Below are 20509 nucleotides of genomic sequence, written 5' to 3' on the forward strand. Positions count from 1 at the left end.
TTATCGTATCCAAATAAAACATGTATTTAAAACTAAGCAACACAAGACATACATCATATTTAGCTCCCTGCCGAGAGAGCAAGTAGATGCATTCTAAAATTAGCTCTTGAAAAAAACAGAGGTTACGATTACTTGTTGAAGTAATCCTTGATTCTTACAATTAGTTCTTGAATAAAAGTATAGTCATTATTTTTTGTCAAAAGTGATCTATATTTTATGTACACCCGGTAAAACGTGAAATTCTTAAAAATGTATTTACACTCATGTCCATAAATTAAGGATAACTTGGAGTCACGCAGAAATCGAACTCTAAAATAAATATATCACCTGTAAAATCACTACACACATCTTCAAGAATCATATGCAAATTTCAGGAAGTAACCAGATGGCATCGATGGTACGTCACAATGACGAGGGTGTAAGAGAGTGATATATAAGGAATACAGGCAAAGAAGTAAAATTGTTCGCCGGCGCTTTATAAGCATTTCAGTGCAATAACCAAATAATTATGACACAAAGGATGCATTTGGATGCGATGGATTAGAATTATCGGCCGTCTGGAATGTGGGCGTACCCAACTGGAAGTATCAGACGAACTTGGAATTGCCCAGAGTGTCATCTCCAGGCTTTGGCAACGATTCCAAGATGATGGTAATGTGAGTAGACGTTACAGCACAGGTCAACCCAGAGTTACAACACCGAATGAGAACCGGTATTTGGCAGTTACTGCCAAAAGAAACAGGCGGAGCACAACCTCAGACCTGCCTCGTCAGCTCTCTTCAGCCACTGGTACGACAATTTCAAGGCAGACCGTGTACAGACGCTTAGGGCAGATTGGTCTATATGCTCGTAGACCTGTCAGATGCGTTCCACTTACTACAACTCACTGTCGCCTGCGGTTAGCCTGGAGTAGAGAGCATGCATTGTGTACACCGCAACAGTGGGCTTGTGTGATGTTTTCCGATGAGTCCAGGTTTAGCTTGCAGTCTGATTCTCACCGGAGTTTCATATGGAGAGCTCCAGGTACCCGTTACCACCAAGAAAACATCATTGAACGACACCGTTACGGTGGTGCAGGAGTGCTCGTTTGGGGTGGAATTATTCTGGGTTCCAGAACTGACCTGCATGTTCAAATTGGAACCATGACAAGCCAAATATATCGGGACGTCATTCTGGAACAACATGTACGTTTGTTTCGGGGCGCCATGGGCGCACAATTTGTGTTTATGGATGGCAACGCCCGTCCTCACCGTGCAAACATCGTAAGCGAATGCCTTCAATCGGAGGATATCACCCGTATGAACTGGCCAGCTTTCTCACCGGACTTCAATCCAGTAGAGCACATGGACATGCTTGGCCTTGGGACATGCTTGGCCGACGAGTTGCAGCCCGTCAACCTCCTCCTTCATGTCTACCGGAACTTCGTAGAGCATTGCTTTTTGAGAGGTGTAATATCCCCCAAGATCAGATCGATAATTTGATATTCATCATGCCTAGGCGTTGTACGGACTGTCTTGCATCGTCTGGGAGACATACAATGTATTAACAATCATACCAACCATATAATATTGGTTTTTTTGTAAAAAGGTTTTTTTTTTTTTTTTTTTTTTTTTTTTTTTTTTTTTTTTTTTAAATTTGCTCCAGAGAGAAAAAATCGCTAATTCTTTTAATAATATCAAACATATAGCATCTTTTTTTGCTCTTTACCTTTTGTTTAATAAATAAGCTTTACAAATAAGTCAAATTTGTTTTACTTCTAACTCTTTCTTTGCCTGATTTTGCATTATCCTTAATTTATGGACATGAGTGTAAATATCAGTCAGACTAACTAACCAGCGGCATTACCCAACTCAAGCCAAAAGCTGCGTTTAGTTTCTTTCAAACACTTGGCATGGTTCAACTTATCGGGTTGGAAAAAGACCGTTTTCCACATGCACCGAACTGCGAGAGGTATGGTGATCAATATGCATTAATTTCTAAATGATTTACAAGCAAATTAAGGACAGAAAATTTTAAAATGCAGCTTCAAGTTTCAGAAAGAATAGGAGCGATCGGACTGTTAAAACTCAGTAGAGTAAATACGTCGGGAAAAGTTTTCAACGTGCAGCTACTTGCCGCGCTGTCTTTATCTATTAAGCAATTTTAAGAACATCCAGGAATGCTTATGAGGCTCGGATTTCTATGATATCTTCTCCACTGTTTATCACCTACTTGTAATGCATATTTAGTATGTTTAATTTTAGAACCGTACTCAATGTGAAAAGACGTTATGTTTAGCAGCTATATTGACTCCCTTTGTGTGCATGGGAATAGCATACAGCAGATTCGGTATGTGTTCAGGTGTGATTATTAGCGTTATATTTTGAACTACACCAACTTCACTACATGCAGTACTGCTTAATTATTCCTGATAACAGTTTAGCCACAATTAAAAGTCTAATGAAATAGCATGAAATCATTAACCCTCTGACTGATCATCCCCCGATATCCACGGGCAACTCAAATGTAACAAAATTTGTTCATCCCGCGATTTCCGCAGGCATATGTTTTTATTGAGGAGCGCATCCCGTTTTTTCCCCATTCAACCATTGAAATAAATTACATACAGTATTAGGCGTTTAGTTTACGTTTTGGCCAACAGATATCGTTAGTAGTGCCGCTTTTTTCTTACAGAAATGGCTGCTAGAAAAACGTTCAGCGATCTTGATTACTTAATTAAATTATTGAATTATTAATTAGATTTATTGATTAGATTAATAATTAGATTGATTATTAATTAGATTTATTGAATCTGGTGCAAAGACTGAGAAGTTGGACTTTGCCTTGAACCCTGTTTTGAACTCTATTATTCTAAACTGCATTTCTAAGGTATTTTTCCCTCAGCGCTCTATATTTTCTTAAATGTTATACATTTTACTTTTTTATATTATGCAATAAATAGAAATTAACTGTAATTCGCCTGAAATTTGTTTTAAAAAAAGATTTTTTTGGTGATAACATCTGAAATTGGTTTTTCTGACAACTTAGTTTCTGATGATAAAAATCCATATAAAAAATATTTTCTAGTGCGGAAAAAGTGCATTTTTCAATTCCCCAACTTGCATATTTCTTTGGTGGAGTTAAAGGTCTCCATTATTTGAATAGAAGTAGTACATCTAATATATATATATACATATATTTTTTTGCTTTATAATGCTCTATCCATTATGTAAATTCACGTCGGCCGTCTTCATGATGTGGCAATTTAATGCTCATCAGAGTAGTATGGGAATGTTGTTGCTGATATTCCTTGAAATATGTCCACCTGCAGAAGTAATAATTTGGAATATCTGAGTATACAGACATATAACAGTTGAATATTTTCTACTATGTGATTGAAGTTTAATATCTTTCACCTATTTTATGCAAAACAATTCTTAAAATGAAATTTTAAAGGTTAAATGAAATTATATTTTAAAAGAAATTCGAATAGCTATCCTTGCTTGAAATACTGAAGATTGTGAAGCTAAGCAGTTTCGAAATTATATAATGATAAATAGAAGCTTACGCAGCTTGCTCTCTATTTTTATATTGAATCAAATGGAAAATATTTTGAATTAGATTGCTTCCGAATACACTCTAAGCTACCGCTCATCTTGAAAACTTACATACGTGTCTTCATACAAATCTGTATATCTACACATTCAGGCATTTATTGAGACGATAATGATATGAATAACTTTTTCATATCATTATCGTCTCAATACGTAATTCATGGTGGAGAACTAGAAATCTGATGTATACATGCTGATTTTCAAATATATTAACCCATTAAAATATTTATGATTATTATCTACGTTTAATAGTCTTTTAAACTTATTAATTCGCACATTCTAACGACATTATACTGACACATTTTGAAAGGTTTAGTTTTAATAACAAATTTAACGCTAATAAAGTGCTTGTACTAATGATATAAAGTAAACTATCTCGAACTTACGTTAAAATAAGTGCCGCCATTCCTCCACCCAAAGATGCGTTGATGGTGTTAATAGCTGCTCTAAATAATGAAACAATAATCAAATATAATTACCACTTTCAAAACTCACATTATCTAAATCAGTGAAAATATTTAAGATGTAATCAGTTTATTTTTAAACAAACTGTTGTGTCACTTAAAACAATAACTAGTTTAATCAATAACCTAGTATTTAACAATAACCTAAATTAATAAGGAACCGCCTACCCTATAGAATGATCATCCTGTCTCCTCAGAAACATTTAACCATAAAAAATTTATTTACCCAATTGTATCTATAAATCCATCAGTTATTCTGTTTATATTAATTCCTTATACGAAGACGACTCAAAAAAGACCGAACTTTTTTAATTACGTGCCAGCAGCTTCAGATACCGAACTTCGGACCACCGTTCGCTCCTAGTAGCATTTCTTGGTAACTATCAACTTTTAACTGCGTTTCTATCTATGCATCAGTTGTCCAGTAGCTACCAGCTGAATGAGATCGTGAAAAAGAAGCTCGTCGGATTAGTGAAAAAGCAAAAATAAAATAATGTAATTGGAGGAACAAAGCGTTTGTGTGAAAGTCTGCATAAAAATGATAAAAACTTTCGTAAAATCATTCCAGATGCATAGCCGAGAATACAAAGATTCCTGTACAAGCAAAACGTATTGCTATGATTGGTTTTAACGTTCTAAGAAAGGCAGAAATTTCATTCCTGAAGATCCAAGGACTGGATGACCTTCCACTTCAACAGATGACCAACATTCTTATCATGCACTATGAATTTGTACCACATGATCAAACAGTAAACAAGGAAATCTGACAAAGATTCCAATAGGAATGAGATATGCTGTGCGTTGAAAGAGACTTTAACCGGGGCCAAATCAGTCGGTTCTGTCCCACCCAACCTGTTCTCTGGATTTAGCTCCGGCAGACTTTTTTCTCTTCCCAAGTTAAAGATCCCTTTGAAAGGATATCGTTTCCAGTTCATAGAGTAAACTATATAAAAAAATAATAATAAGACGAGAGTACTGCACTCTGTCGAAAAAGTGATAGGTCAAGAAGTAGGACTCCAAAAGTGCAAAAGCCGACGACAAAGGTGTATTAGCACTAGAAAGAGGATTACTTTGAAGGAGATAGTGGTTTAAAGTTTATGTAAGTACCAAAAAAGCAATAATAGCAAAAGTTCTTAAACAGTCCTTGTGCAATATGAACAAGTTATACAAATATGGTAGATGTCATTAAAGATTTCAAAATTAATCTTCGTACTCGATTTCTATTTTTCCCTTGCGTACAACACGTTGTGACCAAAACCATTTAATTATTGCTTATTCAGTTATTTTTTAAGTTCTTTACCATTGAGCACTGATGATTTGCCTTGGCTTTGACACTAATCTAAACCTTCAGGCTCAGGTAATTTGACACCAAATTTTAATTTACAGTTACACTGCAAAAAATTTGGACAGTCTCCCTAAGGTCGATTGCAAGTTGAATAGCGTAGTTTTGTCAGCACTCCAAAAGTGTTCAATCGGATTTTATTTATGATATGTAGCTCGTTAGTCGATATGTATAGTGGTCTTATCTTTTCTCTGCTTGATCTAGAAACCTTTGACATTCGGGGGTATTATTAGAATAAAGTCTGGTCCCTGATTCTGTCCATACAAACTATGCCTGGAATAACTATGTAAGCTGCAGTTAAACGTAGCAGTTAATCGAAGGTACTGTATATATACAGAAGTCGTAATTCAAGGTTTTCGTTGATTAAATCATAATCCGTATTTAAAAACTAATTCTACGATCTAAGTACCGCGGATGAGCTTCATCAGTCACGTCATTTTATAAGGTATTTTCTCCCTGCAACTAGTATGACTTCGTGATGTAACGGTTAACACACTCGCCGGGTATTCGAGAGGTCTAGGGCTCGAATCCCGGCGAGGGCATTGCTCATTTTTCTGTCTCCTGCTTCAAAACAAAATAACCTAATGCCTCAGTGATTCTGAGCCTGTCTTCAAACATCTAGAAAGTTTAAACGCTTGTATTTCAGACAATGCTATGTTAGTGTCATTTCTACAAAATAGATCTATCTAAATCATTTATTCAAATTTATATACGAAATATGATCCCCTTTTTAAACAGGAAGTAAGATTCTTTCCTAAACGCGAAATAAAACACCATTTTCATTCCTGAAACACAATTTTTAACATTTCCTGTTGGTTTTTATGCACCTTTAATTTATTTTACGTAAGACACCTAAATATTGTATATTAATAAAATAATTCTACCCAAAATTAATTATCGCGGTATAACAAGTTGATATATGTAATTTTAAATCAATAAAGAATAAACAACAGAAATTCCAATGCACTTTGAAGAATAACGGAATGAACAGAATTAAGAAATATCTTGTTGCTGTACAGTAACATCAAATCGCATTATGAATATTCATATGGCTAATTCTCTATGTTACATTATCCTTTCGTTTTAAAAAAAAAACATGAAATTATTCCTATGTGTCTAGAAAAATATAACTAGCCTGTTATTTGTAAATTCCAAGTCTTCTACCCGCATTTCTAACAGTTCGTAAGAAAACAAAACTTACTCATACAGCTCAATGACATGGAAACAGCCATTTTCTAAGTTTTAGGACGTTAATTATTTGTATACTGAGTTATGTCACTTCACATGCATTTTCTTTCCTTTAAAAACCCTGTGAAACTGTAAAGGAATTTCTTTGAAATATAGGTATATTTCCTTCTTTTCCTAATGTGATTCATTTAAATATTGCAAATTAATAATCCTCTCTTTTAAGGCGTTTCCTTTGGTTAGGGATTTGGTGTGAATAATTAATTGCTGTGTTTAAACAGGATATGTATTTACAACTTAATGCTTCAAAAAATGAATGCTGAGATCCTTAGGAAAAAATATCCCCAATAATTATATCCCACAAAATATTTATTCAGATTCTTATAATGAATCATTGGGAAATTATTGATTGTTATAATTATTAAACATAATGCTTATTTATTTTTTACAAAATGTACAGTAATACTCTTTCTTTACAAAATGCCATATTGAACAATTATATTGGTTATGTAAGCCAATAAGTAACAATAAGTAACAGCAATGCTTTATTTCCTATTAACTATGTCTCATCTTTCCTTTTCAACTTTCAGTCAGAGAGTAAAATTTTTAATTGAAGCAAGAACTTTTAAAATCAGTCAATAAATTTATGATCAACTAAAATTTAATAAACAAAAGTAATTTCAGGTTAAAATTCCCTTTCTGAATATTTTGAATGTATATGAGCAAAGTGAAATGCAAATTTGACATTGATATTGTCACCGTTTCAACCCTTAAATAAGTCCTAAATGTTTTGATTATTGTTCTTAAAATCAGATCAGGTGTTTAAAAATTAATATCTCATAATATTTGTATTAAGAAACTTTTAAGTTCCATAGTTCTGTAATCTTTTACTCGTGAAAGGCTGAGGAGCTGCACCTGCTGGGTCCAATGTCATTCAGACAGTCCGTCTGAGAGTAGCTGCTCATTTGCAACTTTCACGAGAGCTCGCATCTACTAAAGTACTATATAGTAGTAATCCATCTCACTAAGTCGGAATAATTAATGTAGAATTCTGGGAGAGAAGGAAAGTAACAAAATGAGTAGCTGGCATTTTTCAAAGATCTAGGGTAATTTTCGCGACATTTTAAGGAGAGTTCGGTCAAACATTAGCGACAGTTTTAAAGGTATTTGTAGAAAATAACTCGACAAGCAAAGGGTTAAGTCTCCTTTTGAAATTTTAGTGACATTTAATTTTTCTCAGTTTATGCGGAGTTAAGTTCGAGCAAATTCTGTCAATCAAATTTAAGTCGAGCAAATTGTGTCAATCAAATTTAAGTCACAGATGGGAAACATTTTCCAATATCGAGAACTATAGTACTTCAAGAAATTTACAAAATTTCTTTCCTTCCTTAATGGATCGTTTCATACTTTTTTTTGTTTTTCTTTTTGACGTTTAACTGAATTTGCTAGGAATTTATATGCCTACAATTGAAATAAAATTTGTTAGGAAAGCAAGCATGTTATAAAAAGCTATGCATTGGTGTGAAGCGTTACATAAATTTTTATGAGAAATACAGAAGCTGAACTTGCATTACAAGTCGGGCTGCCGCAAAAAGTTCGATGTTTTTATGCAAACGAATGACATAAAGTCGTCAAGACATTTCGAATTAGAAACCTGTATCTAATTAAAATTTGCTTTACCTTCCAGAATATTGCCACTTGTTTCCTGTTATGCCAAAACTACTGCCTGTGTTGAATACTAACCATCCCCACCTGTAAAATTCATAAAATTTTAATTAAAAAGCATGAATTGTAATTTTACGTTTTGTGAATAATTTAGAAATCCAACTCTTTTGCTCATTTCTTAGTTTTGAATTAAACGTAAACTGATGCTACTTAAATGTGCCTGTCAAATTGAGTAATGATTGCAGTATGCTCTTTCTTTGTTTATGCTTCATTAACGACCGATTTTCTTAGGTCAGAAATAAAAAAGAAAGTGATAACGGTCTTTTTCGATCCTGGCATAAGAATTTACAAGGAATATCAGTTGGTCGAGAAACTAATATAATGCGAAGTAATTGTTTACTAAAAATGTTACCTGAAACTACGCCTATTGTAAGGCAAAGCAATTATTTAGTTTGGCGCATACGTAATAGCTTATTACTGTCAATTTAACTAAATTATCTTTTATATTTTGCTAGTTGGCTTGTGAAATATTATGGAGGGAGGGAAATAATACAGACTGTAGTAAATAAAGATTCTCCTGTGTTACTTATTTTAACATTCTGTTGAAATCTACAGCTTAGTACTTTCTCCATATTAATCATAACAAAAGTGATACCTCTGCGATTTTGGTAACACCAGTGAGTATGAAATTCGACAAATACTTTTACTTCTCAAATACTTCCTTGTAAACACGCTATTCATGATCCCTAGAATAACTAATCGGAATGCCCATTTATTTTGAAATTAACCTATTTATTTGAATAATCCGCTCAATCAAATAATAGTCGCACTCAGTCTATTTTAAGCCTTCTTAAAATAAGGCTCACTGTAGTCCGACGTTAAACGGGCTAACCATGAAGGAAACCATTCAGCACAATTGTACACTATTTTACACGGATATTGTGATGGAAGGATGAAATGTTAAAATTTCAGGTAATTTTTAAATACAGGCATGTAGAAACAAGCACTCTTCCTCTCTGCCAAAAATAGCAGTTATGATATGGCTGGAGCCCCACTGCCACAGGTGTTTTTACGTGAACAATCCGCGCACTATAAGGGAAAAAAATACGAAATTTCTTTGATTTTTTATTATATAAATATTAAATTAATTATTGAATTGATTTTTAATCATTATTAAGCAAAGTATAATTGTGAATATCCAAGGACCATTTTATTTCTCAGAACTGTAAATCATTTTATCCTCATTTGACTTATTCAATTAGAGCATCTTTTGTGCCATCGGACGCATTTCATGCATTACATTTACGAAATATTTTCATAATTAGTCATCAAATCTGATGAAATCTGTGCCAAGATACCTCAATCCTTTTATATATTGCAATTTCTGCCCAGTTATTGTTAAAAGCATAGCGTTTTAATGCTATGAGAGTTGTTGATGATAAAATTGTTGTTAAAGGAAAATTTGGTTAAAAGCATATACGAATGTACACAATGAACCAGCCTTTGAGGGTAGTGTCTTTCATAACATCCTTAAATAGTTCATTCAAACAAAAATCAAGGTTCTGCAGCTTAGGTATCACTTCTCCAGGTATAATTATTTTATTAAATCTTAAAGAATTCGAATGTTCTTTCTAGCTTCATTATTTGTTTAAATCTTAAAACATTTGTAAGTCCTTTTTCTCTTCCTTCGTTACATGACCCCGAACAGTTTCAAGAACAAGCATCCTAAATTTTAAAGCAACAAATAATAAGCAACAGGAATCTCAGTAACATGACTTAACTAGCAAAATATAATTTCGCAGGTTAAACAGAGTTCCTTCCTCAGCTACGGAAGTGAAAATGGAGAAAAAGGAACATATGCCTACATTAGAAAAACAGAAGGAAATTCAAGAATATTCTAGCTAAATGATAAAAATGAAGCTTCTAGCGGCACTACTGACCGTAACGTAAAAGAAAAACAACTAAGAAATAAATTCTTGAAAAGCTGGCGGGTACGAGAACGGTAATTGGGATCATTGACCAAATGTGAAAGATTTTTATCGGTACAAAGAAACTTCAAGAAATCTAATTCACCAAAGGCCGACGTTTTTTCAATAATGGTAGTTGCAGAGAAATGAAAAATGAGATTTTATGCCTTTTTCTTACCAATAATAATGGGCAATAGAGAATTAATGAGATTATGTTTCCCTAAAATAAGTTTCGCGTTCTTTAATGTGAAATTTCAAGGTTGTTCTTGCTTGATTAACATATACTGCCTAGGAAAGCTGTAAATACCTCAGGATTTCATATGAGGAACAAAATGTTTAAGCATGGGGTGATCTGGGAATGTTTAACATTTTAAATAACTTGTAGAGTAATTAGGTTATTTTGAATTATCCTCCATTGGAACACTGGAGGATAATGATTTCATTTCAAATGAAACAATGAGGAAATCTTTAGGAGAAATGTTTTTTGATTTAATAACAAGCTGGTCGAATTTTTTGTGGTGCTTCCTTTTCTAGAAGAGAATCTGGAAGTTGAATATCTAGTCTATGAATAAGGCGCAGTGTTTAGGTTTGGACTAATCGAATAGAAAGTAATACCAATTTTGTATTCGTAAAAGGCAAATTATATATTAAATTTCGCGGTATAGTTCCGCTATTTTGATAATACAATGGCTGTGTTTGACGATAAAAAGATTTATCTAAGATTCTCTTTGTTATGAATTCAAATGATCCTGTTACTCATTTCTCTTCTGAACTCAAGGCACCTAATTCTCTCATCCTGGTCACACGCAACCAATCTAACTTCAATACAACTATATATTGCAAATGCTCACTAATTTGACTTCCCCTGTACTTCCTTATGTTATTTGGCTAAACAAAAATAGACTTTATTTTATTCCGCCGTTTCTCATGAAATGAAAGTTTGGTTCTCCAAAAAGCTGTTGATCAAAAACTCAAATGTTCAGTTGCGATTGCAACTGACAGAATTTTCTCATCTCATATTAATGACCAAGTGGTTAAAAATTGTACATCTAAACATAAAAAAACTTTCATTTAAGCCGATTATAATAATTGAGCAGTAAATCTATTCTTTCCATTTAATAGCTGTAAACTGCAGATATTTTACATAAGTTTATTTTTTGTGTCACTTTTCTCCTACTTATAAATTTCCGTAATTCATTGCTTGAAGACCTCATAAACTTGAAGGATATTTTTAAAAATCCTAAAATCTTTTATATCCTCAACTGCCCATTACTACCAATGAAATAAAACTTTTCTATTTCTCTGCAGACAAAATTATTCCAAAAAAAAAAAAAATCTTCCATTGGCCTATTAGAATTCTTAGAAGCATTTCATATCCATAAAAGTCTTTCGATTCTGGTAAACTGATTTACCGCTCTTTTTACTGTCAGCTTTTCTACAACTCATTTCTTAGTTACTTTACATTCGCTTTATGGTAAAAAAAATGGGCGTTTTTCACTATTTAGCTTAACAGGGACTTCGTTCCTTACTATTTAGCTAAAATATTGTTTAATTTTTCTGATGTGCCAATATGTTTCTTTTCCGTCATTTTCTCTCCGATAAATGAAAATGAAGCGTCTTGTAAATTTAGTCACATTACATCAATTGCTGATGTTCATTATTAATTGTTTTAGTATTTAATTCTTCGGAATGTCCTTTTTTTTATAATTAACGTGCTATTTGCGTTAAGTATTGCTCCATTTTGATCTCTTCCAAATCTAGTATTCTTTTATCCACAATAAATTCAGTGACATTTCGACACATTTAAAATTATGTGTAAAACACGACGTAAATTTTTATTTCAATAAATAAAAAAAAAATCATGTATTCTGCGAACCCTAATTTTTATTACTATTTTTTAATTAATTATATTTTTATTTCTTCTTATTTAATAGTTTACTTATTTATTTATTTTTTTATTTTTATTTTCAAAGAAAATTATAGGCTTGGTTGCGGAAATATCTTATTCTAATTTATCTAAAGCTTTGTAGATAAAACAGATCTGTTGAATGTAGAGTGAAATATTTCAAAATGTATTTCGTTATAATAAAGAAAGACAGGAACTTCTCATCAAAAAAGAAGTGGAGAGCGCAGAACTAAAGAACACTGGTGTATGCATCAAATAGAGCCTACTACTATTAATATATTCTTAATTTTTTTACCAAAAATAATTAGAAGAATTAATTAAAAGTACATACAACATTATGTAAGGTTGATATTTCAGTGCTGTTAAAATTCTGAATTACTTACGAAATTTTCTTCAAATAATATATTACCTATTATATTTGGAATTGAAGTTACTTTTAAAAATTAAGCAACAATAAGCAGTATTAAGAAATACTATTTTTTTCCTGAAACTGTAGTAATACAGTTAAACTCACCACAATGTGAACATTCCAATAATAGCATTGCCAGGATCTCCCATAGCCAAAGAGCTGGTACCTTGATCATACCTGTGTAACCTTGGTTTAAGCAGCAGAGCTGCTACAAGTGCCGAAGCCCCTCCAGTTAAATGGACTGCGCAAGATCCAGCAAAATCAATGGCTCCAAGCTTCTTCAAAAATCCATGTTCACCCCACATCCAACCAGCTGGAATGCAGTAAGTAATTGTATTTAGAAAAGAAAATACTATATAAGCATTAAAATCTGCTCTTTCTGCCATTGCACCAGACACAATAGTCGTTGCGGTTGTGGCAAAGGATAACTGAAAAATGAAAGTTGCGAACACTCCCCCATCATTGTCAGCGTCTACCATAAACGATCCAACACCACAAAATGCCGAGGTTCCTGGTCCTTGTCCATATTGTAATCCATAGCCAAACATCCAGTAAGAAAGTCCACCAAGAACGACATCCACGGCATTCTTCATTAATATATTCACTTCATTCTTTTTGGATACAGCACCTGATTCTAGAAGCCCGAATCCTGGAGGGGGAAAAGGTACTCGCATTATGAAATTTTAGATTACAGTCTAAGATCCTGATGAAGACATTGCTACTAAACATGCAAAAATTTGCAAATAATAAAAAAATTAAATATTAAATTTTAAAAAATATTTAGCAGTTTTCCTGAAGTAAAAATAGCATTTACAATTTCAAACTCATAAAACTAAATCTTTAATGTTGAATAAAATTAAAATTCAACCCAAAAAGAATTTAAATTTTAAACATTCTGACATTTGCTTTTCCATTTCCTTTTTGAACTCAAAATAGTACGAATAGAGAGCTATTAAAATATGAAAAGAAAGTGTCATTATTTGTATGACGTCATGTGTAAAGATGATTGTAATCTATATGGTGTTACAAAATTTCTTCAACCTTTTTCAATTTTTGTGGATTCAGGTCATAGTGTACAGAAGAAGTAGAGGCAGAAATTCTTCATTCGGAAGTATTTGTAGTATGCAATAACACTTGCTGCAAATGTTATTAAGAAGTTCAGATTTTTACAAAAATAATTCTGTTCATTAAGTTGATGCGGGACACGCATTTATAAGGCAAGGATAAATAAAATATCATCATTAACTAGCCACAAAATGCTCTCGTATTTCTTATTTTTAGTCACAATGGGCAGGATTCCATTGCTAACTGAAAATAATAATACTTCTTCGAAGTGTTGAACACTTCAGCAATTAATAAGCAAGGCATATTATTTTCCAGCAGCAGCACCAATTATAACCAACACCACACTACTTTCCCGTAGTTGTTATTTAGCAACTACGTGAAAGACGCAAAATAATGCAATGCAATATTTCTCAGATCTGTTCAGTATTCTATCCAATGCAATACTGCTTACAACTGAAAGCAGTCAGCTTTGGGTATTAGCTTCATATCTCTTCCCTGTCTTTTAATAAACTATGATCAAGCATAATGCTATGAGGTTGGGCAAAGAAGCTCAATTCCGGGAAATAGAAATATCAATAGCTTAAGGGGGACAGTTCTATATATCCCGTTCTACTGGGCCGATTGACAAAATTCAAATTGCATTTTTCATGTCTCGAAAGCGCGACTCAGGACATATTATACATTAGATGTATATATAGCATTGTTCTAACATAGGTATTTTGACACAAAATAGGACTTTTTTCTGAAAATAACATACAAATTTTTTTTCCATATTTCGATTCCACGACTGAGACTATGCCTAGATATTAAATGTTGCAAACTTTGGTGCGAAATTTAGGGAGAAATTCAAAAATTTATCTTGGCACACTTTTTTCAGTTTTCGCCAAGAATAATTCACTTGGCGAGCTTCTTAATATGTGGCAACCTATTTTCCTTTCCCTTCCATTACGCCGGAGCGGAAAAAAAAGACACCTCGTTCCTTACCTTTTTACACTGTGCATGGACGGAAAAAAAGGCACATCGTTTCTACTTCCAAATAATAAAGCAAATTGGACACAAATTGATATGCATACAGATTTCGACGGAGAACGATTGTCGCTACAGCGCATCTGATCTGCGCAACTGGCAGGATATTTAAAAGGAGAAATTACTATTCCAGGTCATAAATTCTTCACGAATTTCATTCCGTGTACTCTGGTAGATTTTAAGTAACTATGCCTCGCATACAGGTGCTCGAACAATATGTGCAAATGAGGAATTTGAGAGAGGTCATGTAGTTGGGTTTAAAGAAGCCGGTTGATCTTATCGGCGAATAGGTCGACATTTGAGCAGGAGCGATGCCACTATTAGACAATGTTGGCAGGAATGAGTGAACCATAGCCGCACACAGCGTCATGAAGGAAGTGGTAGACCTAGAGAAACGACAGAACGTGAAGACCGAGCAATCGTCAGAGCGGCACTCACAGCCCCAGATGCATCATTATCATGGATTGTAGTGCTTCAGTGACCGGAAGGACCATTCATAGACGGCTCACACAAAGGAGGCTAAGGTCACGGCGCCCCTTGCGCTGACTACCATTGACCTCTGTACAACGTCAAGCCCGTTTGCAGTGGTTTCGGGCTCATTCGCACTGAAATGTCACTGACTGGAGTAGAATAGTCTTCAGTGATGAGTTCCGCTCTGAACTGAGCTCCGATGACCAGCGAAGGCGAGTCTGGAGACGCTCCGGACAGCGGTGTGATACCAACCTGACTGTCTTCCGGCAGACAGGCCGACAACCAGGAGTGATGGTCTGGGGTGCCATTTCATTTCATAGTAGGACCCTTTGGTTATCAACCTTACAGCAGAGCGGTACGTCGACGAAGTTCTAAGGCCCGTTGTGTAGTCCTTCATGTCACGCCACCCTGGGCTTACATTCCAGCAAGATAATGCCCGTCCCCACACTGCACATGTTTCTACGGCTTGCCTTAGTGCTTGCTGAACATTACCTTGGCTAGCAAGGTCGCCGGATCTCTCTCCTATTGAGCACGTTTGGAGCAATGTGGGCAGGGCCCTCCAACCAGCTCGGGATGTTGACGATCTAACGCGCCAGTTGGACAGAATTTAGCACGATATCCCTCAGGAGGACATCCTCTATCAATCGATGCCAAGCCGAATAACTGCTTGCATATGGGCCAGAGGTGGACAAATGCGTTACTGATTTTTTCATTTTGCGAAGCTCTATCACTTCAATAAATCAGCCAATTTTTCTCAAACTGTAATCATTTGTTTTTCTGTACACGTACATCACTTCTACCGATTTTCGTTCCATTCGGATAATTCCTTCTTGGTGCGTCGTTTTTTTTTTTTTTTTTTTTTTTTTTGTCTAAGAGTGTATAAATTCGCGTATATCTTCGGAAATTTTGAATAAAAAAACTGTAATTTCTTGCAGGTATGCTTAGAAATACGCCCACTTTAAGAAAATGGTAAACATTTTATAGATTCAAAAGTGTTTTTGACAAGTTTATAAAAATTATTTAAAAATACAAATTTTAAAAATAAATCATAAAATGTGGGTGAATTTTATTTGGAATGAACCTAAATTTCGAAATGTGAAAGGAAGAATCAAATAAGTTTCATAAAAAAGAGATATTACCAAACTCAATTAACATTGAGGAGCTGAAATTTTGAGAGTTAATTTTTTAAAAACTACTCTTGCGATTTTTACAAAACTTGGTAGTTTGGCGTAATTTGAGTCGTAGAATCGAAATATGGAAAAAAAATGGTATGTTATTTCAGAAAAAGTTCGATGTGTTATAATACCTATATTACAAAGCTATATATAAATGTAATACATATTCTAAGTCGCGCTTTCGAGGCATGAAAAACGCAAGTTTAATTTCGTCAATCGCCCCAGTACAACGGGAGTTATAGAACTGTCACTTTTCTTTTTTTTTTTTTTAAACGCGCAAAGTACTTTTAATTTTAAAGATGTTTCTTAAAATTTATGCTGATAGTTATGCAACATTGCTTCTGTTGTTTTATATTATTTATTTTGAATTTTTCTGCTTCTATTCCGTCACACACACACACACACACATATATATATATATATAAATTGTAGTAAGCTCGCCTAAAAGTTACCAAGAGCTGCTGCTCCAAAAGGTTCAACACGTTTTCAAAAAAATTAAGATGACCAAGATGACCAAGATGTTTTCTAGACCAAAATTGGTTTTTTAAAAATTGTTATTACTGCTTTGCTTGATAAATTATTCTTATATATATATATATAAGAATTTATCTAGTTTATTAGTTAATATTTTTAGCTTTAGAAATTTCATATTGCTTTATTTTATGAAAATTGAATGAAAAAGTAAATTTAATTCTTGAACCTTTTGCTGGTATGCGGGAATGTAGCTGATGTATTCGTTAGAACAATAAGCATAATACATGCTATACATAAGTGAAAAAAAAGTGGCCAGCTAATAAGAAATGTAAACCAAATCTTTAACGTTTGATTCATTAATCTACGCAAAACTAATGGAAACAACAAGAGAAAGTTTTAATGGTAGCAGCTCATATCTAAGCATGCTGTAAATTGACTAGCAAATTTAAAGTACTTCCTTTATACCTAAATAAATAAATTTAAGAGACCTTTTTTGATAAAGCAGGTGAATTTCCCTTCAGAAATTACGATCGATTTCAAATGAATATCTTGTAATAAAAAGTAAAAATTCCAAGAATTTTGTCCTAAATCAAGAATTAATATTATAATATTCCCATTTTAAGTTGTAGTGACTTTCTCGTTAATTAACTTACTATAGCTGAAAGGGGAAAAATATATGTAAAGGAAGAGAAAGAATAAGTAATGAGATAATAACGTTGAAGCTGCATATTAGAGTTTTAAAAGAAACATATTTCAGATCAGTTAGTCGCCTATATATCTCAAGAGATTGTTCGGAAATTTTATGACTGAGTTAAGTCAAATTTCATGACTTATAACAATATTTACACGCAGATATTAGTTATTACTTCTGCTATTCTATACCTCTGAAATTGTTCTAACTTATAAATATGTAATGCGTTATAAAACGTGACATATATTCTAAAACATAATCATGTAATAAAGCATAAAATATGTTCTAAAATATAATCATGTAACATATTATAAAGGAAATTATTCACCCTGTGAAATGTATCATGCGATCTGAATTGCTTATCTAATCAATTTTTCAACAATACGCATCTTTGTAACAATTTCCGTGAGTTTAATTATATATTTCAAATGAAGTGTTATACCTTTACTATGCATTTAACTACAAACCACAAAATAACATTTGAAGTCAAAATCTTAAAAAAGTATGTTAATCTGCAGCATTGCACTAAAATATTGTAATAAAAAATTTCAAATTGTACTGTACCTGTCTGCATGGTGAAAATAACGAAGGAAGCAGTAAGAATCCAAGTTGCATCATCTGCGTTCACAGGATTAATTCCAGCGTCAGTTGCATTGACCATAATAGTATTTATTTTATGTAAAACTGCGTTATCTTTACTTCTAAATGGAAGTTCCAACTCATACGTTTTATTTAAATGTCCTTGTGCAAAATTTTGTAAATTTAAAATGACGCTAAAAGCATAATAAACATTCGAGACCTGTAATTCCTTGCTTAAATTTTCCTTTTATACACCTGAAACGTTAACTTTCCTTACTAGTATTCCTAAATTAGTATAAATCATTATTTAACTTTCGAAGTAAAGAAAATAAGGTAAATATGAACACATAATCAAATTTAAAATATATTTTTTTGATTTATAAGGCTCAAATTACAATGGCAATGTAGTTTCAACGAAATCACAGTGATCACTTGCTTATTCTACCTTTAAAAGCTTTAAGATATTTATGCATTTAAAATGAGAAAAAAAAATCAATGTATAACTATGGAAAACCTGAGACAACTAGAATAAAATGTTAATCATCAATGTAATGTTGGGAGAGAAGGTACTTTGCAAATGGAATCCCATTTGTGATCTATAAATGTTATCTCCTCATTGCCCAGTCGAATGTTATTATTTATTTAAGAAACCTATTCGTTGTCTGTTTGAAATAATAATGAGAAGAACGTATTTCATTTCTGAAGAGCCAGTAGTGACATCATAGCATGTTTTTTAATGCATTCTCTTCCACTACTCAAGGAAAAAAAATATCACTCAAGGGAAAATTATTCTAATAAGCAATCGACTTATTCTAAATGACCGAGAGCTGATACTTTGCTAACATAAAATAAAAAATTAGATAAGTCGCTTACTAATCATACGTGGATGCTTGGAATGTAATAATTGTTCATAAAAGGACAATTTTCATTTAATTTTATGGGACAAAAGCCAACAAGTTATATGAGAAGCTCTCCAAATCAGAAATATAAATTAGAGAAATCTGCTTCGCTAATTTTGAAATCTCTGAAAAATAGGTCAAAAACTGAAAACTGGCATAATATAGATTGGGCAAAGAACCTTTTCCTGATTAAAAATATTTTACATGAATGAAGTAAGAATATAGTCAAGAATATAGTCTGTAATTTGGTAATCCTATTTCCACAATTCCCCTCCCCTTCTATGTAGTTGAGTGTGCCAATGAAAATAGCAACGAAGTAACGCAAATGAAATTAAAAAAGGGTGTTTAGTTTTATGCTGAAACTAAATCGCTCATCAATAATGGTTTAGAAGTTCATATGCATACAATTCTCCAGATGTTAAGAGCATAAAGAACTGGTATGAAAGGTTTTAGTGAATCTAATAATAGCATTGGTGAGCTTCCAAGAAATGGTCTTCTGTAAGAAATGAGATTCACTGATTTGACATTAATCTGATAGAGAACATATGAAGAATAAGCCTAAGCCTTTGCCACGCCACTTCGTGATATTAATACCTAACAAAGACTGTTCTTTTTTTCCTCCATATTTATTTACGATCTTACTCTCTTAGAAATGCATCAAATCAGTTAACATCTGTCAGTCTAGAAAACAAAAAAGTGAGTTATATGTTTTCCTAGGAAGGGACATACACGTGTCTCCTATGCACCATTGCAAATTCTAATATAACTCCAGTTTTAATAACAAGTGGGTCTGGAGAGAGAGGGGTAATGTTTTTTTGCTAAACTTGAATATAACCACATTTTCTTGTCAGCTTTGTTTACCACTTGCCAAGATGCAGCTAAGATGACATTTATGGAGGCTTACAAACATCAGTAACAAGACGCAGGAAGATGGAAGAATCTACACTGGTCATCAAAATTAAAGGATAATGAGACAAAATATATTCACCATGTTGCAACCAATATTCAATGTTACAATTAGTTATGTTAATTAATAACAATTGAACACAAAATTGAACTTCCGCGCATACATTAGAGCCGGAAATATTCAAATTCCGTGATTAACAATGTGATGCCCAATGGACGCATTTTTGCAAATCCGGTGTGTGGTTTAAAGTGAATGCGGCTTCTCAGAGTGATCAATATTCAGTATTTATGGCTCAAAGGCATCATTTAAGTTAGGGATCTTCAACCTTTCACGCCCGAGGTCCACATCAATAAATTCACAAGAATCCGCGGGTCACATATTTGTCAAAAAAATAATGTAGTCAGAAAATTTATATAAAAAAGGTTTATTTTGGAAGACTACAATTGATTCTAAGCGAAGAGATAGTGTTACAGATTTGTATACATTGATGCAAAGTCAAATGAAAATGGAGTTAAAATGTTTTGCAACTTTTAACTATGGGAAAAAATGTATAAAAATGATTGTACAAAACGATGGTACAAAATGCATTTACAAGTAAAAAAAGAAAAAAAAAATTACAATACTGGAAGGAGATGGTAGTTACTTTAGTTTTAATGTGAAATTTGACATTGTTTTTGCTTGATTAATGCTT

At 33.2% G+C, this 20509-nt stretch overlaps 1 protein-coding gene across 1 annotated transcript in view; it reads right to left on the reverse strand.

Moving 5' to 3' along the window:
* LOC118196952 (putative ammonium transporter 3) overlaps positions 1–18094 on the reverse strand; it is a 28609-nt gene extending 10515 nt beyond the window's left edge. The window contains exons 1-4 of the mRNA XM_085808181.1: positions 17998–18094; positions 12637–13180; positions 8265–8336; positions 3980–4039 (exon numbers count right to left, since the gene is read on the reverse strand). Coding sequence (XP_085664307.1) covers positions 3980–4039; positions 8265–8336; positions 12637–13180; positions 17998–18094 — 773 coding nt within the window. The remainder of the gene's footprint in view (positions 1–3979; positions 4040–8264; positions 8337–12636; positions 13181–17997) is intronic.
* Positions 18095–20509: the final 2415 nt, after the last annotated feature.

The sequence above is a fragment of the Stegodyphus dumicola genome, chromosome X1 (genome assembly GCF_044657685.1).
Source record: "Stegodyphus dumicola isolate Sdum_Otavi_A_Nest chromosome X1, ASM4465768v1".
In the NCBI taxonomy this organism is placed as follows: Eukaryota; Metazoa; Arthropoda; class Arachnida; order Araneae; family Eresidae; genus Stegodyphus; species Stegodyphus dumicola.